The sequence below is a fragment of the Festucalex cinctus genome, chromosome 19 (genome assembly GCF_051991245.1).
Source record: "Festucalex cinctus isolate MCC-2025b chromosome 19, RoL_Fcin_1.0, whole genome shotgun sequence".
In the NCBI taxonomy this organism is placed as follows: Eukaryota; Metazoa; Chordata; class Actinopteri; order Syngnathiformes; family Syngnathidae; genus Festucalex; species Festucalex cinctus.
The window spans coordinates 14,641,269-14,667,476 of NC_135429.1; the positions used below are offsets into that span (position 1 = coordinate 14,641,269).

The 26,208-nt window shown below is 40.3% G+C and overlaps 3 protein-coding genes across 3 annotated transcripts in view; all 3 read left to right on the forward strand.

The window, feature by feature from the left end:
• The first annotated feature begins 1,306 nt into the window (after positions 1–1,306).
• Positions 1,307–26,208, forward strand: part of snx13 (sorting nexin 13) — a 53,069-nt gene continuing 28,167 nt past the window's right edge. Inside the window, exons 1-3 of the mRNA XM_077506392.1 lie at positions 1,307–3,716; positions 5,850–5,929; positions 20,150–20,227. The gene's annotated coding sequence lies outside the window, so the exon portion shown is untranslated. The remainder of the gene's footprint in view (positions 3,717–5,849; positions 5,930–20,149; positions 20,228–26,208) is intronic.
• LOC144007768 (protein Fer3-like) lies at positions 10,424–11,067 on the forward strand. Its single transcript, XM_077507644.1, has 2 exons — positions 10,424–10,507; positions 10,684–11,067. The coding sequence occupies exons 1-2, from the start codon at positions 10,424–10,426 to the stop codon at positions 11,065–11,067; spliced, it is 468 nt and encodes a 155-aa protein (XP_077363770.1).
• twist1a (twist family bHLH transcription factor 1a) lies at positions 14,570–16,655 on the forward strand. Its single transcript, XM_077507223.1, has 2 exons — positions 14,570–15,377; positions 16,174–16,655. Exon 1 carries the CDS (start codon positions 14,774–14,776, stop codon positions 15,344–15,346), a length of 573 nt encoding a protein of 190 aa, XP_077363349.1. The 5' UTR covers positions 14,570–14,773; the 3' UTR covers positions 15,347–15,377; positions 16,174–16,655.

Below are 26,208 nucleotides of genomic sequence, written 5' to 3' on the forward strand. Positions count from 1 at the left end.
CGGCCTCTTGGGGGAGCAAAACTGCTTCACAACTTGACTCCTGTTATTTTTTTTATTTTTATTTTTTGTCAAGCTACAGATACGTTTATGTGTCTCGTCTGTGCCTCCACAAACTCTTGCGAAATCTCATGTGACCACCTGCATCCATGAGAAAACGCAAATAATAATGTTAAATATTATGGACAAAAAAAATGTTGTGAATCCTTCATTGTTATATGCTGAATAAATATATATTGTTTAAAAAAAAAAAACTGTTTAATCTCAGTTTTGATGTGCGCAGATTGATTCCCAACTTTAATCCCTCAACTAATAATAGCATCAAATACTTTCCGGTCGTCTTTCATGCTGACCAGCGAGTGTCAGGTGATGAAGCGTCGAAAGACAACCTAAAGAGCTGCGTGTGTTTTCTTTACCTCCTACCTCCCCCCACCCCACACACACAAATCCTGCCTTTCAGCGGGGAGTCTTAATTAGCGGCGAGGTGCAAAGAGCTGCAGAGCTTATCGGGAGCCGTCTAAAGAGGAGAGATAAGGCGATGCAATTAAATGCTCGAGGTGTCATCAGTCACATCTGATCATCTGTTACTGTTAGCGCCTTTTGGGCTAACCTTTTGCTGGCTGGTTATCATCAACAGTACTTTTTTTTTTTTTTGTTCTTTTCTCTCGCTCGCTCTCTCTTCTTCATCTCTCCATATATAGTGGAAACTTAATTCAAATGTACAACAAACTAATATAGTTTGAGTTACACTGGCAAGCGCTCCTGATTCTGGGCAGATTAGAGTGACAGCAACACATAAAGGCTGCAGTCTGATTGGACAAAATAATCCAACGTCTCAATAGAGTTGCAACACATCTCTTTACAGTGGTGCCTTGCAATTCAGTGTTACTACAGTTACCTTGAAAAAAATACTTTATTGATTACTTTTTTAAAAGTAACCTAGTTACATTACTTGCTTTAAAAAGTAGCCTAGTTACTGATTGTTTTTAAAACTTACTGATTTGCTATAGAAGTGACCTAGTTACTTTACTGATTATTTGTTTGAAAAAATAACTTGAAAATTGCTTTCTAAAGTAATTTACTGTAGTTACTTGACTGATTACTGTACTTGCATTAAAAAGTGACCTAGTTACTTTACTGATTATTTGCTTTAAAAATTCACCCAAGTTGCATCACTGATGACTAGCTTGAAAAAGTAACTTAGTTACTTTACAGATTATTTCATTTTTTTGCAAATTGTGCTAGGAATTACCCTGGGTGTCAATATTTTACACATAACCTAAAAATCACTGTTTAAAAAAATAAAAATAGTGCAACATATTAACTCATTCACTGCCTTTGACAAGTATACTTGTCAATTGTATTTTTTAGAGCAGTGCTAAATGGGGGCGAATCTGAGCATGCTCCACTGTAAATATCAAACTTGGAAACAACTTTACTGATGCCCAACCACCGGTAGATGACATCATTGCCCCATTTTATAGGAAATAAACACAGTTTCAGAGTCCATGGGAGAAATGGCTGTATTTTGGCAAACCTACATTTTTCTGCTGTCAATTATAAAAGAACGGGACGGGACAAAAAGTAGGGAGTCTATTCTGTTATTTGGTAGATTCGGTTTATATATAATTATTGAATGTAATATCACGTGAGTATTGGAAATGTAAAAATTTTCTATAATGACTGGCAGTGAATGAGTTGTAAAGTAACCGTGTTAAATATAACATATTCAACTACTGGTAACTTAAACACATAAGAAAGAATTGACGACCTACATTAATTAAATACTTTTTCCTGCGACTGGATATGTGCATGTTATGTATTTTTAGTTCATTTTTTTGATAAGTTATATACGAAATGTATGTTATTATGAAAACAATTCATTGCTTTCACATATTTTTCAAGAAAACTGCTATATTGGGATATATAGGGGACCAAAAAAGCTATTCATGGGAAACGGGGACCAGGCCTGCCAACGAATAGCTAAAATTTGCATATAATTGAACCCCATTGAAATGCATCAATGAATTATATATATACATTTTTAATTTGTCTCTCAATTAATCTGTAAGTTGTATTTTTTTGTGCCAAAAATCATCACTTGTCACCACAGAACCTTTAACAAGAACCTGCGGATGTCAACTGCGCCTCACATGCATATTTTGTTTGATATTATGCATAAATCTTAACATAAAACCTAATGTATAGTAAACTATATGGTCGCTATTTGCATATTTTCGTCTATCCCAGGTTTGCGGAACGATAACCAATCGACTACTGGCATTAAAATCTCTTGTCCCCTCCTGACCTCCCCCTTCCTTTCGCCTGATCTCAACTCTGGCTCGCGTGCACCTGCACCTAAGCACCCCTCCATCGCCTCCCATTCATCTTGTCATCCCCGTTATCTCTCCCCAACGCGGACTCCCCCCATTCTCCTCCACCCCCATCCAAGCTTTCCCTCTCCTCCTACTTGTTCCCCTGATTTATTGAAGGCGGAGTGCAGTTCACACGCATTCCACTCCCGACTCCCCTCCTGCCACTGGACCCTCATATCTAGGCATGCTCGTTTATCTTCATGATCCTCTGATGGCCAGAAGAAGAAGAAAGAAAGAGGAGGAGGTGGACGACGGAGTGTTGTTTTTGTTCTTGAGCAGGCCAGACAATCTTTCCCCTCACACCTCCGTCTATGTTTCATAGTGTGTCGAAGTTGGCTGCGTCAAAGTTTCCATGCCTGGCGGCGCTCCTGCAAGAGAACGTTCCCTGCCACACACTTGCTGGCTCGCTCGGCCGCGCATACGCACCTCGCAATCCCCGAATCTCCATCCTTTGGCCCGGGGTAATTTAGTTCTGCGGTCGGGGCCCTCGGCTCGGTCCCAGAGCCCCAAATGGCAGCAGGTCATAAAAGCTTAAGTATTCCACCAGTCAGAACTGCGCAACTGCGGCCATTAATCGTCCAACGCGACCCAGGCAAGGGTTGAGTCGTATCAAAGCGCCTCTCTCCCAAGTCGTGCCGGCATCCGTGAAATCCCTTTATGACCCTTTCAAAGGTATTGCTGGGAGGTTTTTGGCACCTCTGCTTTGCATCACCTTTATTTTAATGTTGGGCTCGGGCCCTCAGGTAGGTAGATATCCACGCACACTCCGGCTCCGCTCTTTCCCAAGGGTTCAATGTCCACACGCGAGTAGACATGCGCACACTATTAAACCTGAGTCAACTTTAGTTGTGAAGCTGAATTCCGATAGACTGTTTGGTTCCTTGGCACCCAACAGACACCGACCTGGCCACAGTTACCACGGTAACCAGGAATCGATTGGGTGTTTCCGCCAACGTACTTAAGTATGTACTTACGGCAATGTCCAACCAAACGGCAGGGCAGTCGCATTTATTGATGTATCGGCACAATTTGCCATCCTAAAGCCAAGACGATCGTGCATTTCATTGTCCACGATGTGCTGGAAGCAGTACAGCCAACAGAAACACTACAAAAGAAAGACTTAACAGAGTGCGAGTTGCATTCAGTCTGAATGAAAAGAGATGCATCCATCATGTGGCATCAACATTGTGGGTGAGTAGCCAATCTACTTATTTATAAGTTTTGATATACAGTCATTAACTGCTTTTTTACACTTGTGTGGCAGTAAATGTATAGAATGGACTCGGCCTGCGCAATCGTTCCTTCGCATGTTTATACTACGCCTCTGCCATGTGTTATCAATGGGTGAGTAGTGTGATTTTTTTTTTTTTTTGCTTGATTATACCACATACGTAAAATGTACATTCAGAATATTAAGGTCCATAAGTAATGACATTTTACATTACAGTCATGAAAGGTATTTCATCTTGAAACAAAAACATCTATTTTCCATTATTTGCTATGGGAAAATTAATGTATGACAAAACAGAACACTTGTACTTGCTTTTGATTGAACAGTGACAAAATACCCCTCAGAGAAATGTGTTAACAAATATTTAATCTTATCTGCGATATGAAAATACTCATTTTGACCTCTTAAGTCCAGTGATCTTCTGTGGGTGGAGTGTGCGTGTCACCCTGTGCAACTGGACCATCCTAAAGAAACAAAAGTTTCATTTCACAAGACAAATAATACTCTGACTGGAATGCCAAAAAGGCATTTGAATTGAGAAAATATAAAATGGAGATGAGGAATGTCTCATAGAGGAGGCCAGATACAACAAGCTAAGTAAATATCTGGCTCAGTTTAATTAATCAAAACAACGCTAAAAGCAGTTAGTAAGTTAATAATGACTTAGCAGATATCGCAAAGATATACTGTGAATGATAGTTATGAAAAAAGAAAACATGGTCCTCCGATTATAACACAAATAATGTCATCCGTAAATTCCTTAGTACCATTAAGTTAACACATTTTATGCAAGAATCGTCAAGTCCTCCCTCACCCCCCAAGGGATTGCAGTGCACTCAATGGCATGGCCAATAACTAAAAGGCATCTGGACCCGACAGCTTCCCTGCTGAGTTCCACAAACATTTTCCTGTTTGAGATCCACATTGTTCAAAAGAATGATAGCTTGAAGTTTGAACTCACAAGCGCCTCCCTAATACAGCCGTGCTTATGCTACTTTTAAGATCTGCGGAAGATTATATCCCTTTAGCTATGGTATCATACAACAAACCTGTACATTGCACATTTAAGGATGCCATGACACTTCTACATTCCAGTACAACTTTGTAAATTAAACACACAACTCATTTAGATATGACCAAGTGAATTTGAACATTTAAAACAACATATTTTTACTCTCACAAACGCGTAAGTACAGGAAGTCATGTAGTATGTCCAAGCATCAGCACCAGTGGGTTAAGTTCACAACAACTGCACTATGCAGCACAGTGAAATTAATAAAGGCTTGACATAATCAGGAGGTAATCGCTGTTGTCTAGACAGTTGTTCATAACTGCCAAGCACAAAAGATAGGACAAAGGGTAGAAATAGATGGCTTTTTTTTCGCCCCAAATGTCACCCACACATTAAACAAACGAAAGACACAACATTAGACTCGCTAGCACTGTTTATGAAAGATGGCTAGATGGATGGTTGTTTGCTCGCTAGTTTGTTTGTTAGCTGCTAGCTTGTGAGATAGTTTACTAGCTTGCTATATGATAGCTAGTTTTCTCGATAATTTGCTAGCTTGCTAAATAGTTTGATAGCATGCTAAATAGTTTGCTAGCTTTCTCGATAATTTGCTAGCTTGCTAGATGTTTGCTAGCTTTCTCGATAGTTTGCCAGGTTGCTAAATAGTTTGCTAGCTTTCTCGATATTTTGCTAGCTTGGTAGTAGATAGTTTACTGACCTACTTGCTAGCAAGACAGTTGGCTAGATAATGAAGTAGATTGGTTGCAATGTACAGTACAAGAGCCAGTGTACAGCTTGTAGGACAGTGTAAATTTACTGTCCCTCAAGACAGCTCTGGCAACAAAAGTAAGAATACCCTTAACTGTAAAGGTCCAAATTGCATCCTATTAGCCATTTATGTGAGGGGGTGTACTCATTTTTGCTGATAGATTAGTTGACAACTGGATAGATTGTTGTCACGGATGTTTTTTGTTTTTTTTTTGCATTTTATTATGCCATATTTATGGCTTACAAATGTTAATTTCCAACTTGTGTAAATAGGCACAAATTTGTCAATGTAGACATGAATATTTGTTCAATCAGATTTCAGCCCCTGTATTAATCAAATCTTCCCAGTGCCTTCAGAATCATTAGTGCTAATATATTAACCAATATTGGACTTTGTCCTTAACCAATCAGATTTGTTTGAGGGACAACTTGCTGGACAAAAATGACAATAGCATTTTTCCTTCCTCAGATTGGTTGGTTCGAACACAAGCCATGTTCGACTAGGAAACACGTCTGTAGTGATCGTCACATTGATAATCAGCATCTATGGTGAGTAATAAATTTGACACACTTGCATATTGTTCACAACAAAAACATAAATAGAAGTCAATTCTGCGTAGTCACATCCATCATAAACATATTGCCAGGTTACAGTTGAAAATCTGATTTAAAAAAAACAAAAAAAACAAACAAACATGGCACTATTAGAAAGCTTGTCTGATAACTATCCAGGCTTCTTTTGAGTAAATAAACAGTCGAGGCAGCAGAAGGGGGAGAAGGGAAGGTGTTGACATGTTGTTGGATGGTGGGTGGGACAGCAAAGGGATTTTTTAAGTGTGTTGGTGGAGAGTTTAGGCATTGGATTAAGGACAGAGCAGGCGGGAGGAAGCGAGGGAGGGGTCATTCCGAAAGACGGAGCTGTGTGGCTTGGCGAGTGGGTGGCGTCCAGGGAAGTGAGATGGAAGGTTGCCGGGTGTTGTAGTGGAGATATATGGTAGGCCCGTTGGCTTTTATCCAGCAGCGTCCGCGAACCACACGCACTTGCAGAGCCCCACCTTTTAACTGGCCGCCCAGCTGTGTAAACACCCCACCATTGGTGATTGGCTGACGGCTTCAGCCAATCCGAGGCGAGGATGCTGTGAAAGGTGAGACGAGTCGACCAATGAGTCAGTTTGTGGGTGCGCAGGCAGGCAAGAATGAAGAAGGAAAAGAAGGACTGATTGCGTTTATGATGACACATTTAAAGAAGTAGTGCATTGGTCAAGAGTTAAACTCATCTCCATTACTCACTCGTCACTTCCTTGATTTCCCCCTCCCTTTTTCCACGTCCGACTCCAAATTAATTCGACAAAAATGGCCTTCATCAAGTTCACTGCATAATTCCTTTGACAGCAACTTGCACCATTGCTTATATCCTGTGTCATCTTCTATCTAATGACCCCAATAAGATTAGAAAGGGAATGCAAAAGGTTGCTTGAAAGTGACCTCGAGCCAAAAACAACATTACTGCACATTGCATGTATGCACTCCATGAGCCACACACAACGTGAGACATGTTTAGGATGTTTGCCAACTGTCTGTGTTGGTAACAGGCTCAAAATTAAGTAAAGTAATACCTGACAAGGGAATTTACCATACCGATTAATTTGAGCGCTACTTATAGTAGAATATCTCGTGTCTTTCCTCAAAATGTTTATATTTTCTTTTTTTAAATAATTTATCTCATTAAATAATACATTGTAAATAAAAAAATATACGGTAGCAGGCTCTAGACTAACCTTTTAATGAACAAATGTGAAGCAACACTCATAAAGATTATATAATAGAACTTACAGGCACATATATTCTATATCTTCTGTGAAGAACAGCATACGGAGGCGTTTTTGTCAGCTCTGTCTACTTTGTATATCTGATGTTTTTCTTAAAACAAACAAAAACGTTTTTTTTTTTTCATGCTAGAACAGATGAATGACATTTGTATTAATTTCAGTGGGGAAGCATAATTTGAACTACAAGTGTACATAAAATTGTTTATTTTATTAGTATTTTTCATTTTAAATTAATCTTTTTTTTCTTTTTTTTTTATACGGAAGTGTGGAGCTGCCAATGTGACAAACTTTTCTGATTGACAAATACGTTGCAAATACATTTAAATATACATGTAGGCTAAACTGCCACAATATCGTCGTTGTTATGTTCACAATATTTAAAAGGAACACATCTGTTAAAAAAGTCAGGTTGATTTCCATTTGTGCAGTTCTAGCACCCTCTGGTGGCTAGTTTATTAGTGCAATTTAATTTTCATTTGGGATGTTTTGGCCTTCTATGTTTAAAATCTATGCTAATTGTCAGATGAAGGGGAACCTAATTTGCTTGTGAAGCGATCAATGTGTGCTTGCATTAGCAAGTAAGTGCCTCAATACTGTTATTAGAGATTGTAGGTGGTTTTTATGCATTGCTGTTATGTACAAAAGCACAATATTGTGCTTTTTTTTTTTTTTTTAGTATGAGCTCTTTTTTTTTTTCTTTTTTTTTTAATACAATATTGTGATCTTTTTTAAATATCAGCAGCCCCCTACAATATTGTGATAATTATCGTATCGTGACCTTCATATCGTGATAATATCGTATCATGATGTTTGGATATCGTTACATCCCTAGTAATTATGTACTGCAAACATAATAAAACATAAAAAAAATTACAAATAAATAATCTTGACTTAATGGAATTTTGGAACGTATCGGAATAATGTAGTCCAAATGTTAAACATCCAATATCCCTGTTTAGTTTTTAGCATTTGGCCTACAAATACTTTCGAATGCATTTGCAAGTATGATTAAACATTTACAAGTGTGTATTAACATATTTGCAAGTACATTTTGAATGTATTTAAATAGGTTCAAACGTATACAATACTTTTTTAATTCATAAACATGACTGACGTGAAGTTAATTCAATTGACTTTCCAATACAGGATTTGAATTCTCCTTCTCCCAAGTCTGCCATTCACATTTTTACTGTTCGACATGATGTACCGTATATGACTAACATCCAATAAAAGAGGGATTTAGCGTTAAGTGCTCCCTTAGCTGCGACCAGGCATGCGCAGAATGTCGTATTTACGAGCAAAGGTAGGCTTCGAAATGTTTCAATCTGTCTGCAAATGTGTCGTTTTTTTTTTGGGGGGGGGGGGGTTCCCCCCCATGTTTTGCTTGCGCTTCAGTTGTCATCACAAACTTTCAAGTCCCACTCTTCGTTTGTATGTGTCAGGACGACCAATGTTTACTCCCACAAACATTTAGTCACGCCAAAAAGTCGTCGTTAATTTCACACTGTGCGCACCAATAATAACAGCAGAGAGCAGGAAGCGGCTCATTAGGAGTCTGTGTGAAGGTCCGTCCGTCCGTCTGTCCGTGTTTCCACTCAGACAAAACTGTGATTAAACCCCTGTAGGTGTGTTTGTGCGCCTCTTTTTTGGGGGGGGGGGCTTTACTCCTTATTTAAGACCAATATTTACCCAGCAGCCCCAGGGTGAGATTACCTCATATTCTACCGCCCAGCTGCTCTTTCTCAGCGTTTCCACGACGACCGGCGGAATGTCCCATCATGTTTATCTGCCCGCCCGACCGAAAAAATAGCAAAGCAGTGGAAGGGAGATGATGACAATCCAGTTGTGTACAAGATAAACGCTCGCTTTAGTTCTTATGGAATTATCTCTGGATGTCCATTTATAACATGGATGCAATCTCCAAAATAGCCTTTTACTGTAGACGGGTTTTAAATACATAACTGTTAAGAATTCAAGTTGTTCTGTCTGCTTTGTTTACCATTGTATTATTTTGAAACGAATGCTTTTAATTTGAAACTCCGCGCTTTATTTCCGCTCCCTGTTTTCCGTCCTCCGTGCGTCTTTCAGATCGCAGCGGGCAGTAGTAAATGACGACGTTAGTGTCCATTCTGATTCGTTCCAATTCTAATTTGTGCTGATACATTCTTATTTGTGTTTAGTAAGAAAGTATGAGTGTTAATGTCACTTATGTGTTCGTTTTTGGCAAATGTTTGCATTTTGTTAGTAGCTGATAGCTAACTGCTAATGTGCGGCTTTAGTAACTTACTAATATGAGTAATGTAGACCAACAATACAGTACGTTTTTCATTTAAAATGGCCTGGAAACATTCAGATATGAGTTAATTTGCTTTTGAATGACAGTTGTTTTAAATGTGATTATTTTCTTTACTTTATTTCTCCAGATACTGTAAATCTGCACATGCAAATAAGGTTGCATTTTGAGTTGATTAAATGTTCAAGTTCAACTGAAGCGCCGGGGAGCGCCCCGGAGTGGTTAATCAATCCTAAATAGCCAGTTCAGAGGTTGACTACTAACAAGTAACATGCCGATACCATTAATTCCAACGCTAATATAGGATTTTGGATGCAGCATCTTGTGTCTTGCTCGTGCACAACATACACTGATATGTGACATGTTCACTGCATGCCGATCTAAGATATCCTATTGGCCCTTGAATGCTCTGAACCAATGGCAAGACAGCTTTTTCACGTTGAGGGGGAAAAAAAACAAAAAAAAAACGTAGATATCGGTATGGTATCGGCATCGGCCGTTACTGCAAAGCTGGATATCGGAACAACGCTAGTAAATATGCATGATCTGGTGACCAGTCCAAGGTGTACGCCGTTTCTTGCAAAGTCAGCAAGTGTAGTTCACTCAGTACTGCGGAGGTGTTTAAATTACGTTTTCGGTACCATTTGAAAATACATTGCCTCATCATGCTTATAAGCAAACATTCTCTTGGGGGAGTCTAAATAGACATTGGCGGCCCTTTCAGTACCCCCCCCCAATGTGGACACTCCTCTGCCATGGGAACTGACAGTTATTTGCACTAATTTGCAACAGAAAGCTTTTTTTGCTGTGTGGTGACTGTTTGGGAATGTTCTATTTGGTCTTCTCTTGGGGCTCTTAAGTGATAAAAAAAGTTTGGTTATTTAGCCGGCGTGGAAGAAGGGCTAGTGTAAATACGAGTGCATGACCCTACTTGTCAAGAGGCTCCTGTGCTCCAGAAGCTTCGAGCCACTTCTTTGGCATGGGCACGTCGGGTGCCGCATTCGGGTCACTCATTGAAAGAGCAGGATAAGGACTTTTGGACTCTAGCCAAATAGGATCTCACCCTGTCGTGCTCCATCCGGAATCGGACAAAAGCTGGTTTCACTTGTGAGAGATGCTCTCTTCCTTGTGATAACACACGTATTAAAAGGATTTTATTTGCCAAACTTTTGGATTTGGAGATGCAGAGTCGATTACTGGACTCCACCTTGATCCACTTGGATGTGGACCTGATGGACTTTCCGCCCATGGAGCCGGCGGACGGCAGCCCGTCCAGTGACACGTCCTGGAGCCCGGACGATCGTCCGCTGATCCACCCGGGAGGGCGAGGAGCAGGCGGAGGGCCCGGCGCGAGGTCCAAACGGAGGAGGATCATCACGGTGGTCCAGCGGCGGGCGGCGAACGTGCGGGAGCGCAAGCGGATGTTTAGTCTGAACGAGGCGTTCGACGCGCTCCGGAAGAAAGTGCCGACGTTTGCTTACGAGAAGAGACTGTCGCGCATCGAGACGCTGCGGCTGGCCATCGTCTACATCTCCTTCATGAGGGATCTTTTGGAGAACACTTGATGTTCACGCCGTCTGGCGTATCAATGACTCCTTGAAGGGGACAGCCGGAATTGTTTGTAAAGTTCTTAGTCACAAGATCAGACCAAATAGACCAGGGGTGTCCAAACTTTTTCATTTGAGGGCCACATCCAGAAAATCAGAAGGACGCAAGGGCCACATTAATATTATGAAGAGAAATTGTGTTTAGTCCTAAAAATTGTACAAATAATTTATTTGTGCTTTTGCATATTTAGAGAAATGCAAACAGTATAGAAACCAATTTATTTGTAATATGGCAGTAGGGTTATTAGAGTTTTGGAATTTTTCATTTTAGTTAGTTTTTATTAGTTTTTAGGGGGGTTCTGTTAGTTTTTATTAGTTTAGTTTGTTGGTTTCAGTGTTAGTTTTATTAATATTATTTTTTATTTTTATTTTTTGTGTGTATTACTCGTGAGCAATATTTAAAAAAACACCATGGGAGCAACGTCATTTTTCGGTACTTTTCTATTGGTTGCTGCTAGATGGCGTCACTTCCGTGTGACATACTTTCAAACGTCATTATTCCGGTTGATATCAAAATAAATCTACTAAAAATCACATTTAAAATCATCCCCAAAGGCTCATGCATTAAATTACCAAAGACTAAAACAAAGGACGTTTCTATAATTATAGTTAGTTTTAGTTAGTTTTGTAAACATAAAATGTAGTTTGTTAGGTTTTGTTTTTTAAAAAGCATTTTCTTTTTTATTTTATTTCGGTAACAATATTGTTTTTTGAATTTTAGTAAACTAAAATAACCTTTAATGGCACGATACCGATACCTACACCTACGTGTTTTGTTTTTTTTCCCCCTCAACATGAAAAAGCTGTCCTGCTATTGGTTCAGAGCACTCAAGGGCCAATAGGATATCTTAGATCGGCATGCAGTGAACGTGTCACATATCAGTGAATGTCGCGCACCAGCAAGACACAAGATGCTGCATCCAAAATCCTATATTAGCGTTGGAATTAATGGTATCGGCATGTTACTTGTGAGTAGTCACCGATACCGATACCACTGTTTTAATGCAGTATCGGCGCCTCTGCCGAAACCAGTATCGGTATCGGAACAACACTGATGTTCACTGTGTGCTGATCTAAGATATCATATTGGCCCTTGAATGCTCTGAACCAATGACAGCTTTTTCATGTTGAGAAAAAAAAACCTTAGGTATCGGTATGGTATCGGCATCAGCCGATACTGCAAAGCTGGGTATCGGTATCAGGGGCCAAAAAACGGTATCGGAACAACACTAGTACTGGTATCTGAAAAGTAGCGGTATCGAACAGTCGAGAGGTTCGAATCTCCGCTCAAGCCCTCCTGTGAGTTTGAATCATTCCAAAAATACACACGTTAGGTTTATTCAAGACAGATGCAGAAAATTTAGTGGATTTCATGTACAATGTTGCAGAAGGTGAGACGTCAGATTGGCAGGTCAGGCAGGTCAGGGTTTTTTTTCAGCACCTTGGAGAGCAGAGCACGTACATGTCTCACCTGAAAGTTCGACTGACGCCAGCTGAGTTTTATCAATGGGGATTTGCATCACAAATGGAGGTTGAATATTATCTTTGACACTGAGGTGCAAATTGGCTGAGGAGAGCCTGTTGCGATTCCTCCACACTTTTTCCAGCTCTTGTTTCTTTATTGGATTCTATTTTTTTTTTTGGTTCTCTTTTCACGAGTGTCTTCATCACCTCCATGTTTGCTTTACGCCGCGGTCCGACACCTCCTTTTTAGCGACCCCGCTGCGTGCACGGCCCCGCCCCGAGTGCTCCCCGGGACGGGTCGTCTTTTAAACCTGAGCCGCCGTGTCGACGAACCCCGCGGGTGGGGGGTCGGACCCATTTAAGCGCATACCTCAACTCGGGGGCCGCTGACGGGAAAATAAACAACGTCGGTCTGGTTACGATCGAGCCGAGGCCTCCCGCTGTTTGCGACCCCTCCTGTGTTTCACTGGGTTTATTTTTTGCCGTCACCACCGTTTCACGTCTCTGCGTCTAGACATGCTGGACGAGTCGTTACTGTGCTCGAATGTCTTCAAAGGCTTGATGGGTTGCAGAAAAAGGTGCGTCATTGACTCGACAGGTGTCCTCATCTTGCAAGTTGAGAACATTCTGGACTGTCTTTTTTTTTTTTTTTTTTTTTTTTTTTTTCCCCCCAAAGATGCCAAAAGTAGAAGTACAGTTGTGTAAAAAAAAAAAATAATCCAAATGCGACTCCTGTAGGCAAAGGTGACTAATAATAATAATAATAATAATAATAAATAATAATAATAATAGAGTAAAAAAAATAGTCCACAAAAATGTAAAATACGTCTATTTGTAGTTCATACTTCATCATTGTTTATTTTGGTCCATGATTTCGAATACAGTCGGGATTATTGCGGCAGATTGGTGGATAATTGTACTTTTGGAGATCCCTCCCTATACTGCTTAAAATTTTTGACAGTGCCAGTATGAAGGAGTTGGTTTGTTATGTTAACCATGTCAAGGGAATCATAAGTTATATAATGGGAGTCATCAGGTTGCATGCTGTATATTGTGCTGTATCTTCACATGCCAGGAACCAAACCGGGAATTGGGTGTTGTGACTTCTCACTATAATGGAAATGACAATAATGCAAAAGTTTGAATACTGTGTGGCCATATTTGGGATCGGTAGAGCCGGGAGCCGATAACCTTTCAATCTCGCGACTCTTTGTTCGATACTTCTGGCCGTTTAACGATCACTGTAAATTTGAATCTAAACGGTCTATTTAGTCTAAACAGAGTAAAATTTACACTTGGAGGAGATTTAAATAATAATAATAATGCTAATGATAATAATATTGATGATAATGATGAGTAGGAGTGGCAGAGCTCCGGTGGTAGAGTGGCATGCAGGCTCCCAAAGTGATGGTCGTGGTTTTAACATTGGTGTCACTTTTTGTTTTTAATAAACTCGTAAAATGTAGTCAAAATCTCTCCTTGCAAAATTTACTTTGAATTTCGGAGTTTTTTTTCCATGCATGCAAATTTTCTCGTATATGTAATCAAAAGACTTTGAGTACAATTTACTCTGAATATTTTGCTCACTTCCAAGTGTAAATTTTGATAGAGTGGAAACAAATAGACTCAGTTTCTTGCAATTCTAAGGAAAAAAAAAAAGATATATCGGTTGTTTTTCTATCTAATATGACCTGTCAGTTATTTTTTAATTTATAGATTCATAAAAATGTGTGTCAATATTAACAAAAACTATTTTTGTGTAAAGGCTAGTACAAAAAAAATGACTTTAGTGAACCCAAAGCCTCACATTGCTGCGCCGACATATTTCGTGCAGAAATGGCTCATCCAAGAAAACGCCCACAAAAATATCTTGCGCACAAAGTTACAAAAACACCCCCACCCCCTTTCTTTTCCCTTTTTTTTTGGCCTTGGAGTCCCATTCTCTTCCTCTGATATTAAGACAAGTTATTCCTGCAGTGGTATTATATTACAGCCCTTCCCACCCAATCACAGCGCTCCCCAAAATCCTACATCTCGCTCCCCGCTATAAGAGAGTGGGAGACACCTCTCCCTCTCCACGGTGCACCATTTGCTTTCCGGGCACTATTTATTTTATTTTATTGTTTTTGTCACGTGGGATTTGTAGACTGGAATTAAGAGGCGCAACTGGGTTGTAGTGCACCTCGAAAGACTTGGGAGAATGCGGGAAGACGACTCCTCCCCGATGGACAGCGCGGGGAACAGTGAGGAGGAGACCGAGCGCCAGCTGCCGAGGAGGGGCGCCAGGAAGCGGCGAGCGGCGGCGCGCAGGAGCGCGGAGGAACTGGACCGGAGCTTGGACGCGGAGATCCCCAAGAAGAGATGCAGAAAGAGCTGCGACCGCGGAGGCGGTAGCGGCAGCGTGGGAAGCGAAAGCAGCGAGGCCAGCAGCAGCAGCAGCAGCGGCGGCGGCAGCCCCGCTCGCTCCATCGACGATCTGCAGAACCAGCGCGTCATGGCCAACATCCGCGAGCGCCAACGCACGCAGTCGCTCAACGAGGCGTTCACGTCGCTCCGGAAAATCATCCCCACGCTGCCGTCGGACAAGCTGAGCAAAATCCAGACGCTCAAGTTGGCCGCGCGCTACATCGACTTCTTGTGTCAAGTTCTGCAGAGCGACGAGTTGGACGCGCGGGGGTCCAGCTGCAGCTACGTGGCGCACGAACGTCTCAGCTATGCCTTCTCCGTGTGGAGGATGGGGGACGCCTGCTCCGTGTCGACCAAGAGCCACTAGCCGGGCTACACTGGATGGGACATGCAGCATGGTAAAGTGGAATGACTTTTTCGCAACTTTTACGCGCAACCTGACGTAAAATATGTTCAAATGTGCTCCCTTAATATTGGAAATATCCTCCCATTTTTCCCCTGCTATGCAGTAGGGATTAAGATTCCAAAACGGTGTGGGCAAAGTAAGGCTCGGGGGCCCTGTGCGGCCCACTGTGTTCTTTAATGTGGCCCACCGAGAATGTACAACATCAAGAATCCTGCACTTTTGCTTGCATTAATTGACTCATTTCAACCTAAAGTTGGTGAATTCAAATGAATCTTTCATATTTATTTACTTGAAAAGAATCAAATATTAAAATAAAAAAATACATATAAATACACAATTTTCAGAAAATTGTCATTAAATTCTTGGTTAATTCTAACGAAGATTATTTTAAATAATTACAAAAATGAGAAGGAATTATCAAAATGAGCTATAGTCATATTTTACTTTTTTTCTGTGTAGATTAAAAACATTGAATTTGCTCACGTAAACTGTTTGCACATGATTCAAATGTGATAAATGGACCTAATTTTAACCTCTTCAAAAATACAATTTTCATACCACATCATACTTCATGTGCAACTAATGTACATGTTCAAATTTTTTTATATTTAGTGTACATATAACCCGCATGAAGCTCAATTAATGCTCTTAAGCGCAAAAGTTTTAGGTAATATTTGAAAACCTTATAAAATGAAAAACCATATAATTTCAAATGTGTTAATTTTGTCAATTACAAGTATGCATGTGTCCACTTTCTTCTTAATGACAGCAATATTTCTTTTTGACAGATCATCCACTTTGAAGAACGAGTGGCTCAGTCCCACTCTCCTGCTTAAAGACTGAAAGGTGGAAAAGTGCAGCCGAGGCGCATGCAGCTGCCGAGCTTCATTCCTCCTCCGAGAGCGGGATGTGCGATATTTCCCGTTGCAGGGACTGTTATGTTTGCAAGGGAGCACTTATAGGACAAGACGGATATGAAGAGAGACCACTGCGACTATATGAATGTTGTGAAAACAAAATGAGCTGAGGAACTTTGCTCTGTTTTGAAACGAGAGAGAGAGAGAAACCACACAATTGCTTTTTACATTCCTCGTGACAACGTTTCACAGCAAATGGAGTATTTGTATTTATTTTTCTACTGGTGAAAAGTCAATTTTCCCCCCCAACTAAATAAAATATTTATTTTGGGGTCTCACAGAATGCTGAATGGATTTTTAGTCTGTACGTTGTGACTGTTGTAAATATTTGCTAATAAACAAATGAAAGTACATTTCTGGGAAGTATTCATTCAGTTCTTCCGCAGCAACAATAAACTGTTAACATCCAAAATAATCAGTGTGTGTAAAACTCACCTGAACGTATAACAGTCATTTCCGTTGGCTTCAGCCTTTTCCAGTTAATCAAGAGAGCTTGTTTACTTTTGTTGTAGCAGAATCCAGAGGGGGTGAAAGAAAACATCTCATACCTCTGGATTATGCCGCAGTTATTTCGTGCACTCGGGGATCTGGGGAGGCCGCAATTAGCTGTTGGGCTGTTGGAACAGAAATGGGGCAACTGCGGAGCGGTGGGAAGTATGCATGATATTCCCAGATGTCGTTGGAGTCACAGGTCAGCATGGGAGAGTCCTGCAGGTGCTTTTGCAGTTTACCCTCCAGAGGGTTTCAAGGGGGTGGATACGGGTCAGGCTGCAAAATGTGATGCGATTACATACCTGCCATTACAATTAAAGATGCTCGCTAGCTAGGCATGAGTCACAGACAACTTATATTGGCCTGACTGAACTTATGTTTTACTCTTGTACACTACTGGTTCACAGTTCTGAAGTCATTATTGCCAATACAAAATGTGCATACGGTCCCAGTAAGACATTTGGGAGCCGGCACGAGTCTCCTTTCCCCGACTTGAGTGCCTTTGTTCGCATCAGTGGCTATCTGGAACATTTACCATGTCAATTTAGCAAAGCTATAGCTAGAAAAGCTGTAGAATAATAAGAAACAGGTATGACTACACCTGGAAAATACATCTGCGTCACACTATCCACTGGTGTGGTCGCTTTAGAGTGCCTCGTTGTCAGTTGTGTGTGTGCGAACATCATGCAGAGAATGGTGGTAGAGTAAGGAGGAGGGCTCTTTAAAAAAAAAAGCCACACTTAATAGTGTGTTTAGAGCGCCTCATTGTCAGCTGTGAGTGTTCGACTATCACGCCGAGAAATGTGGTAGAGCAAGGACGAGTGTTTTGTTTTGTTTTTTTATTCAGACTTGACAGTCAGTGTATGGACCCGACATTCGAGCTAGCATGGTAAATTTAGAGTGCCTCGTTGTCAGCTGTGAGTGTGTGAACATCACACAGAGAAAGGTGGTAGAGTGAGGAGGAGGGATTCTTTAAAAAAAAAAAAAAAAAGTAATTTGACAGTGTGTGGACCAGGCCTTCGGGCTAGTGTGGCAACTTTAGAGTGCCTCGTTGTCAGGTGTGAGTGTGTGAACATCACGCAGCAAAAAGAGGTAGCGCAATGAGGAGATATTTTTCTTTATTATTTTTTTTAAGTCAGACTTGACAGTCAGCGTGTGGACCAGACCTTCGGGCTAGTGTGGCAACTTTAGAGCGCCTTGTTGTCAGCTGTGAGTGTGTGAACATCACACAGAGAAAGGTGGTAGAGTGAGGAGGAGGGCTCTTTAAAAAAAAAAGCCACACTTAATAGTGTGTTTAGAGCGCCTCATTGTCAGCTGTGAGTGTTCGACTATCACGCAGAGAAATGTGGTAGAGCAAGGACGAGTGTTTTGTTTTGTTTTTTTATTCAGACTTGACAGTCAGTGTATGGACCCGACATTCGAGCTAGCATGGTAAATTTAGAGTGCCTCGTTGTCAGCTGTGAGTGTGTGAACATCACACAGAGAAAGGTGGTAGAGTGAGGAGGAGGGATTCTTTAAAAAAAATAATAATAATAATTTGACAGTGTGTGGACCAGGCCTTCGGGCTAGTGTGGCAACTTTAGAGTGCCTCGTTGTCAGGTGTGAGTGTGTGAACATCACGCAGCAAAAAGAGGTAGCGCAATGAGGAGATATTTTTCTTTATTATTTTTTTTTAGGTCAGACTTGACAGTCAGCGTGTGGACCAGACCTTCGGGCTAGCATGGTAAATTTAGAGTGCCTCGTTGTCAGCTGTGAGTGTGTGAACATCACACAGAGAAAGGTGGTAGAGTGAGGAGGAGGGATTCTTTAAAAAAAAAAAAAAAAAGTAATTTGACAGTGTGTGGACCAGGCCTTCGGGCTAGTGTGGCAACTTTAGAGTGCCTCGTTGTCAGGTGTGAGTGTGTGAACATCACGCAGCAAAAAGAGGTAGCGCAATGAGGAGATATTTTTCTTTATTATTTTTTTTAAGTCAGACTTGACAGTCAGCGTGTGGACCAGACCTTCGGGCTAGTGTGGCAACTTTAGAGCGCCTTGTTGTCAGCTGTGAGTGTGCGGCGGTCACACAGAGAAAAGTGGTAGAGCGAGGAGGGATTTAAAAAAAATAAATTTTAAAGTCAGTTTTGGCAGTGTGTGAACCAGGTGTTTGGGCTAGTCTGGCAACTTTAGAGCGCCTCGTTGTCACCTAGGAGTGCGCGCATGTCATGGAGAGAGAAGGCACAAGTGTAGCTTAAAGATAAAATCCCAACCAGATGTGACAGACACTTTGTATAAGGACTTCAATGCTGACGTGGCCACCTTTGAGTGCCTCGTTGTTGCGGTGTGGAAAAAGGTATTATTCCAGACACTGTAGGCAGATATATTTTTGCAGCACAAATAAAGTTGTGTAGGCATTAAGAAATTGCTAGACGCATCAGTTTTCTAGGTTGAAGAATTGGTTTTGATTGACACATGACAGTTGAGTGAGGCACATTCCGAGTGCTGCATTTTGAAGCCTCGTTTCATGTATTCGGCAAGTTGTTTAATCATTCAAAAATTTGTCAGCAAGCGCATTTAAAAGTCTTGTTTATTGCACACTTTTGCAATGCTATCGACCAAAACAAATGAGGCGAACGTATAGGCTATCTGAGGGATGATAATGGGAGTGTCGGTGCAGTTTCACATTGTCAGTTGCACGCAGAAGGAAAAGCCATCAGCGCTTGACCCGAGGCCCTTTTGCCAGCCACTGGGGGGGGGAGATCAATTCCCACCCGTAGCTCACCGTGGCAGTGTTATCTTAAACTTGAGGCTGTTGCTCTGACATCCAGGAATGTCGCCTTCCAAACACGCACACACAGCGGCTCCAACTTAAACGTGTTTGGTTTAAGGTTGTTATATCAGTGTGACGGTATCTGGCTATCGGCGTCGAACGGCGCGCTGATTTATGGGCTCTTTGATGTCTGAAGCACATGTCTCTCAGACATTGATCAGCATTTCTATTGGTCTGCTTTGGATTTGCTGTCCTTATGTTGTGAACCTGACAAGCCGTGTATCGCAGTAAAAATGAACTTTTGTTGGTTCTGTTTCTGCAACCCAGCAGAGGCTTACCTGTCTTATCTCCACGGACTTCCTTTAGCTTTACCACATCTTTTTTTTTTTTTTTTTTTTTTTTTTTTATAAAGTTTTCCCTGGTTTACATTAACCCTCAACACCGCAAGAAGACACCCGAGGGGGTTGGGCTTCCATGCACTCAGCTGATTTTGCATGCAGGACTGAAGTCCATTACAGCTAATTATCTGTTTCATCATGTCAGCTGCCAGCAAGTGCGCGCGTGCCCAGATCTAAGTTTGTGTCTTTTGTGTCTGTCCTGTTTTCTTAGTACAAAATGGCCGCCGAATCGTTGAATCAACAGTAAAAGAAGTAGACAGTGAGGAGTGGAAGAAGATCAGAATTAAAGGTGAGTACAATTCTACTGGTGTGTTTTTCTGTTCTATGAAACGGTGGAAAACTTACAATTCACACTTGACAGCTAAAAAAGTTTAATGCATGAAGCAACTCAACATGCAAGTCTGCCGCACTTCATCATAAGAGTGAATACTTTTATTTAGGGCGGGGGGGTCAACTAAAGCAGCTAAGTTGACTTTAGAAATAGGTCAACTGAAAATGTCTGCCTTTTTTTAAAACACATTTTAATGCAAAATGTAATTTTATCCGATTAATCAATTGGAAAAAAAAAATCGATAGAATATTCTAAAAGTATTTGACAGTGACAGCCCAACCGGTAGTCCTCTGGTGGTCATTTTATGATCAAGAAGTTAGAAAATAAAATAGCCATTAATTTCATTCAATTTTAAGAAAAAAAAAGTTATATTCGGATATATAGCTTGCTCTTTAAAATGATCTGATTTTGTTTTATTTTGAAAATTTACATATCAAAAGTACTAGTGGTAACAGTACTTGGCATCGTATCTAAGTTTGTTTGTTTTTTTAATCACTAAATGAACAACAATAATTGTAAATAATAATAGTAAACTGGAAATATTAAAAAAAAATATTAAAAAAGAAAATTTTAACGCAAAATGTTATTTCATTCAAATCAATGGAGAAAAAAAATTGATAGAACATTCTAAAAATATTTGATAGTGACAGCCCAGTCGGCAGCCCTCTGGTGGTCGTTTTATGATCAAGAATTAGAAAATAGCATTCGATTTTCAGAAAAAAAAATATTGGGATATTTCGGTTCTTTTAAATTATCTGTCCTTTTTTTTTTGTGGAAAATTTACCTAGCAGAAATGCTAGTGCTATCAGCATTAGTGACTATTTTGAGTGCTGAAAAATGAAGGCCCTTTAGAGAAGGAGCAACAATCATGCAATATCTTGACAATCCATAGACACAATCCACAAGGTAATTAGCCCTCATTAAGAGACAGGATTGCTTTGGGGGCTTTATAAAACAAGCAAGGGGCAAAGGAACAGGGAAGTGACACAGCTAAAGTTGAACCCACATTCCCATTTAACATTTCCTGAGGGCGGTGCCAACTGCACCCCCTCACTCCTGACCTGCGGCCTCCCGCCCACACCACGACGACCCCCGCGGCCGGACCGGGACCCACAGCCCTCTACCTCCATAGAGTCGCCATTCGGTCAACAAGGTGACTGAAAATTGTCCGGTTAGGCAACATGCAAGTGACAAGCAAGCAAATGAACATACATGAAGCCTCCCGGTCGGCGCGCTCGCTCGGGGGCTGTTTATCTTTGCAGATTGAGTTAAAAACGCGAGCCTCTTCCGAGCCTCCGCATACCAGACAATATCACAGAGGCTCCGCTTTAGGAATATAAACATACGAGCGCTATCAAAAGACCGGCCGGCGTGGCTCTTTAAAACACGTCGACTCTTTCTCCTAACTTAATTTACTGCACCTTACGCAACTTCTCCTTTATTGGATTTGAAGATGTTTGAATGTATTCGGCCTCAAAATGGGGGACTTTCGAGGGTCTATAACAGGGGTGTCCAAACGTTTTCATTTGAGGGCCACATTCAGAAAATCAGAAGGACGCAAGGGCCACAGAATGTTATGAAGATAAATTGTGTTTAGTCCTAAAAATTGTACAAATTTATTTGTGCTTTTGCATATTTAGAGAAATGCAAACAGTATAGAAACCAATTTATTTGTAATATGGCAGCAGGGTTATTATAGTTTTAGAAATTTTCATTTTAGTTAGTTTTTATTAGTTTTCAGGGTAGTTCTGTTAGTTTTTATTAGTTTAGTTTTTCATAAAATGCTTAGTTTTAGTTTAGTTTGTTAGTTTCAGTATTAGTATTAGTTTAAAAAAAAGCGTAATTCTTGTGTGCAATATTTAAAAAACACCATGGGAGCAACGTCATTTTTCGCTACTTTTCTATTGGTTGCTGCTAGATGGCGTCACTTCCGTGTGACATACTTTCAAACGTCATTATTCCGGTTGATATCAAAATAAATATACTAAAAATCACATTTCAAATCATCTCCAAAGGCTCATGCCAACAATTAATTACTAAAGATTTAAACGAAGGACATGTTTGCTATAATTATAGTTTTAGTTTTGAAAACATAAAATGTAGTTTCAGTTAGTTTTCATTTTTTAAAAAGCATTTTCATTTTTATTTTATTTCAGTAACAATATTGTTTTTGAATTTTAGTTTGTTTTTTCATTAGTTGTAGTGAACTAAAATAACCTTTTAATGGCACCTGTTTTTCGATACCCTCCCTTCTTACTTTGACCATCTCCAAACATTTTTGTTTTTATTAATTTATTTGAACTGAGTCAAATGCCATTTTTAGCATATGTCACGGGCCACTGAAAAATGGACGGCGGGCCGCAAATGGCCGTAGTTTGGACACCACTGTTCTATAAGTTGAGTTTCCTCTGACGGTTTGCTGTTATGTAAAGTTTTGTGGCTTTTTTCCGTGATGAATGCAAAGAACAGATAGTGAAGGAGGTTCAGGGTTGCTCCAAGGGGAGCCTTTCCTCTGGTCTTCACTTTAAGGTGGTCTTTTTCCTTCTTTCACCACCCTCTTTAAGTTCTCCTCCCCTTAATCCTTCTTTAATATGTTGCTATCTTTTCTGCCTTTATTCCCCCGCCCCCTTCCTCCTCTCCATCCTCTCTCTCCACAAATCTGCAATATCATCTCCCACTCTAATTTCCTCCTCCATGTTTACCTCAGCACACAAATACAAAAACAGCCCGTGTGCCTCCGTATTTACTTAATAGTGTGGTGCTGCGGTGGGTGATTGGGGCCTGGAAAACAAAGAAAACCACAGCAGACAAAGTCAGAGATTCCACGACTCTTAGGAAACAACAGTCCTGCTGATTCAGTGATTAACGCTGGCCAGCAACATTTTTGTTGAACTCGTAGATGTTTTGTGAGTTTTACAAAGTTCTCACTATCAAATATTTTTAGAATCAGGTGAAATTTGTGTATATTAGGGTATAGTAGGAAAACGTTTTCACTCTTTGAAACCAACTGTTGTTGTTCATTTGGTGTTGTCGTGTAGCGATGTCGAAATTCATCGATTAATCAACTAATCAATTTTCAAAGTAATCGACAAATAATAGTCATGAAAGCAGGCTGATTTTTTAAGTTTAGTCAAAAAAAAAAAAGAAAAAAAAAAGACATTTGCACCAGGAGCGGAGTCAGTTGGTGACTACGACATCTCTCAACAAAAATGCACTTAGCTGTCACTATTGTTTTCCAAATGCAATTATGCCATGTTGTAGTGACAGCAAAATTACCAAAACAAATCAGTCACACTTTGGTTTGGTTTTACAGTACAGTACTTTTTTTTTTTTTTTTACTTTTTTTTTATTGAATTGCTATGAAATTACTCTGTCAATGACTAAAAATAAAACCATATTTAAATTAGGGGGGAAAAAATTGTACATTTTATTGTAAATTTAGATAGAATGTGCGATTAATCGTCAGTTAATTATTGAAGTCATGCGATACAGTAATCAATTAACTTTGACACTTCTATGCATTTAATGATTTTTTTATTTTTATTTTTTATTTTTTTGATTATTATTATATCCGAGCTTGGAAAAGCTGCCTGGTAAGTTTGTGCCAAAGTACACACGCAAAGTGCAGACGTGGGACAACAGGAAAAGTGTCAAGTAACACCACCTAAAAGAAGCAAAAGGTCCCCCGAGACCGAAAGCTCATATAAATTCAAGGAGGGACGCATAAACACTGAGCTGGTGATGACGTGCGTGTTTGTCATACAGGTTTAAGAGAAGTTATTTATTTATTTATTTATTTTTATAGCACATGCATCCAAATTTATCCCAATAGCGTCCGTATCAATGAAAGAATGATTTTCATCTACTGGTTTTATGCACATGTCCCGCTTTCCTTCATGTTCTTTACTACTTAGTCGCAAATCCGAAAGGAGTTGGCACAGGATGCGGCCCCTCCCCCTAGCGTGCATTGGGTACACTGAAACCTGAGCCCCCTCGGAAGTGGTCCTGCGCATCATCACGTCAAGGCAGACAAATAACTCAACGTTGCAAAAGTTATTTTCTCCTTCCTCTCCATCGCTCAACTCTTGTCATCTACGTCGTCGTTTATTGTTTTCCTTTCAGCTCTCATGAGGAGTCACCGGAACGTAAGAAACAAAAACAACTACCTGTGTTATCGCAATACGAGCTAACGCTTAAACTGAAAAGGAGCTGCGGCTGGCTGGGATTTAGTAGGCCTCCAAATTCCAGGAAATATTTTCTTTCGCCGTTCCCTGAAGATTTGTGGTCGTGCTGCCCGCACTATTATCCTTATAATGTTTGAGGTGGAATTTCCAAAAAGGATAAAAGCAGGTTTATTTGCAGGTTTTGGAAAAGTCATCGATCTTCCTTATCTCTGCATGGTTGTATTATTTGACCTTGCAAATGTGAAAATGTTGCTGGAGGAAGTAATATCATCAAAACATTATTTACAATATGTTCTATACGCCCTCATTAGTCTTTACCCGCCATTTTGATCAATATTGTGTTTGTGGAATACGAATTAAGCAGCGAAATCCACCCGCTTGTGTCCATCTCAGCGGGCGGCCATTTTGTCATTTGCCGTCGACTGAAGATGACATCACAGTTGCGTAGTGCTCCAGTAACGACAAATCACGGCTCACCTGTTTTGTGAGCTTGGTCACGTGACATTCGAAAGCTTAGGACGACTTTCGAGGGCATTTATGGGCTACACTGTAAAAAGACGAAAATTAATCAAATGCTAATGCTAAATAAAATGAATCAAAATAAGGTACGAGAATGACCTTAAAGGGATACTTCACTTATTTATAATTAATTTGATACTTTCATTATTTTTCATGTACAAATAGTACCTTTAAAAACACATTTTGCAACTTCCTGTCGACTGAAAATGACATCACAAGGGCTCAGGTAACCAATCACAGCTAGGTTTGGTCATGTGACATTCACAAGCTGAGCTGTGATTGGTTACCTGAGCCCTTTGTGATGTCATTTTCAGTCGACAGCAAGTTGCGAAATGTGTTTTTAAAGGTACTAATTGTACATGAAAAACAATGAAAATATCCAATTTATGATTGACAAAATGTTTATGTTTGACTGCCAAAAATGGCTAAATAAGTAAAGTATCCCTTTAAGTGGAGTTTGGAAGAATAGAATCCAAACACTTTTACTCCTCAGCTAACTGCTGCTTGGGATAATTTGGGGACACACGAGTTGAAGTAAACATCGTGCTGCTAAAATACTCCAAAGTGCCCTGGGGAAGTTGGCCCGCTGGCCTAGCAGAGTGACCCTTGTTACCGCGGTGATTAGATATTGCAATGCGTCATCTGCAAACATTTAGCCAGTGTCACCCCTAATCTGCATTGTGGCACCCTGGGCCAACCGCAGGCAAGGATGTGACCGAGGACGTTTGACAAATGGGACTCGTTTTCCACATTTCTTCCATCAGCTTTCCACTTGGGGAAGATGGGGTGCTATACAAGGTACAATGCATATACAGTAACAAGGCCCAGAATAACATTTACCTCTCACATATGAAAAGGAAAATGAGTTTTTTTGTTTGTTTTTTTGTTTTTGAGGTTTTTGGTGATAGTGGGAGGTTTTTCTGTGTATTTTTATTTTTTTTACTTTTTGTGTAATATGCTTTGTGTGTGTGACTGTGAGTGTTTTTTGTATCACTTTTTAGGATCTGTGTTGTACATATTTTTTTTTCAAACAGGCATAACATGGTAGAGGAAAAATAAAGAGAGACACAATATAATGAAAGTTTATGTCAGTAGTGTGTGAGCGCTTTTTGAATGTGACATTTTTGTCTGAGATGTTTTGGTGAGAATGATAGATTTTTTTTTTAGACATTTTTTCCCTGTGTGTTCTTTCATGTGAGAGTTGTTTTGGGGCTGTGAGATTTTCTGTTAGTGAGA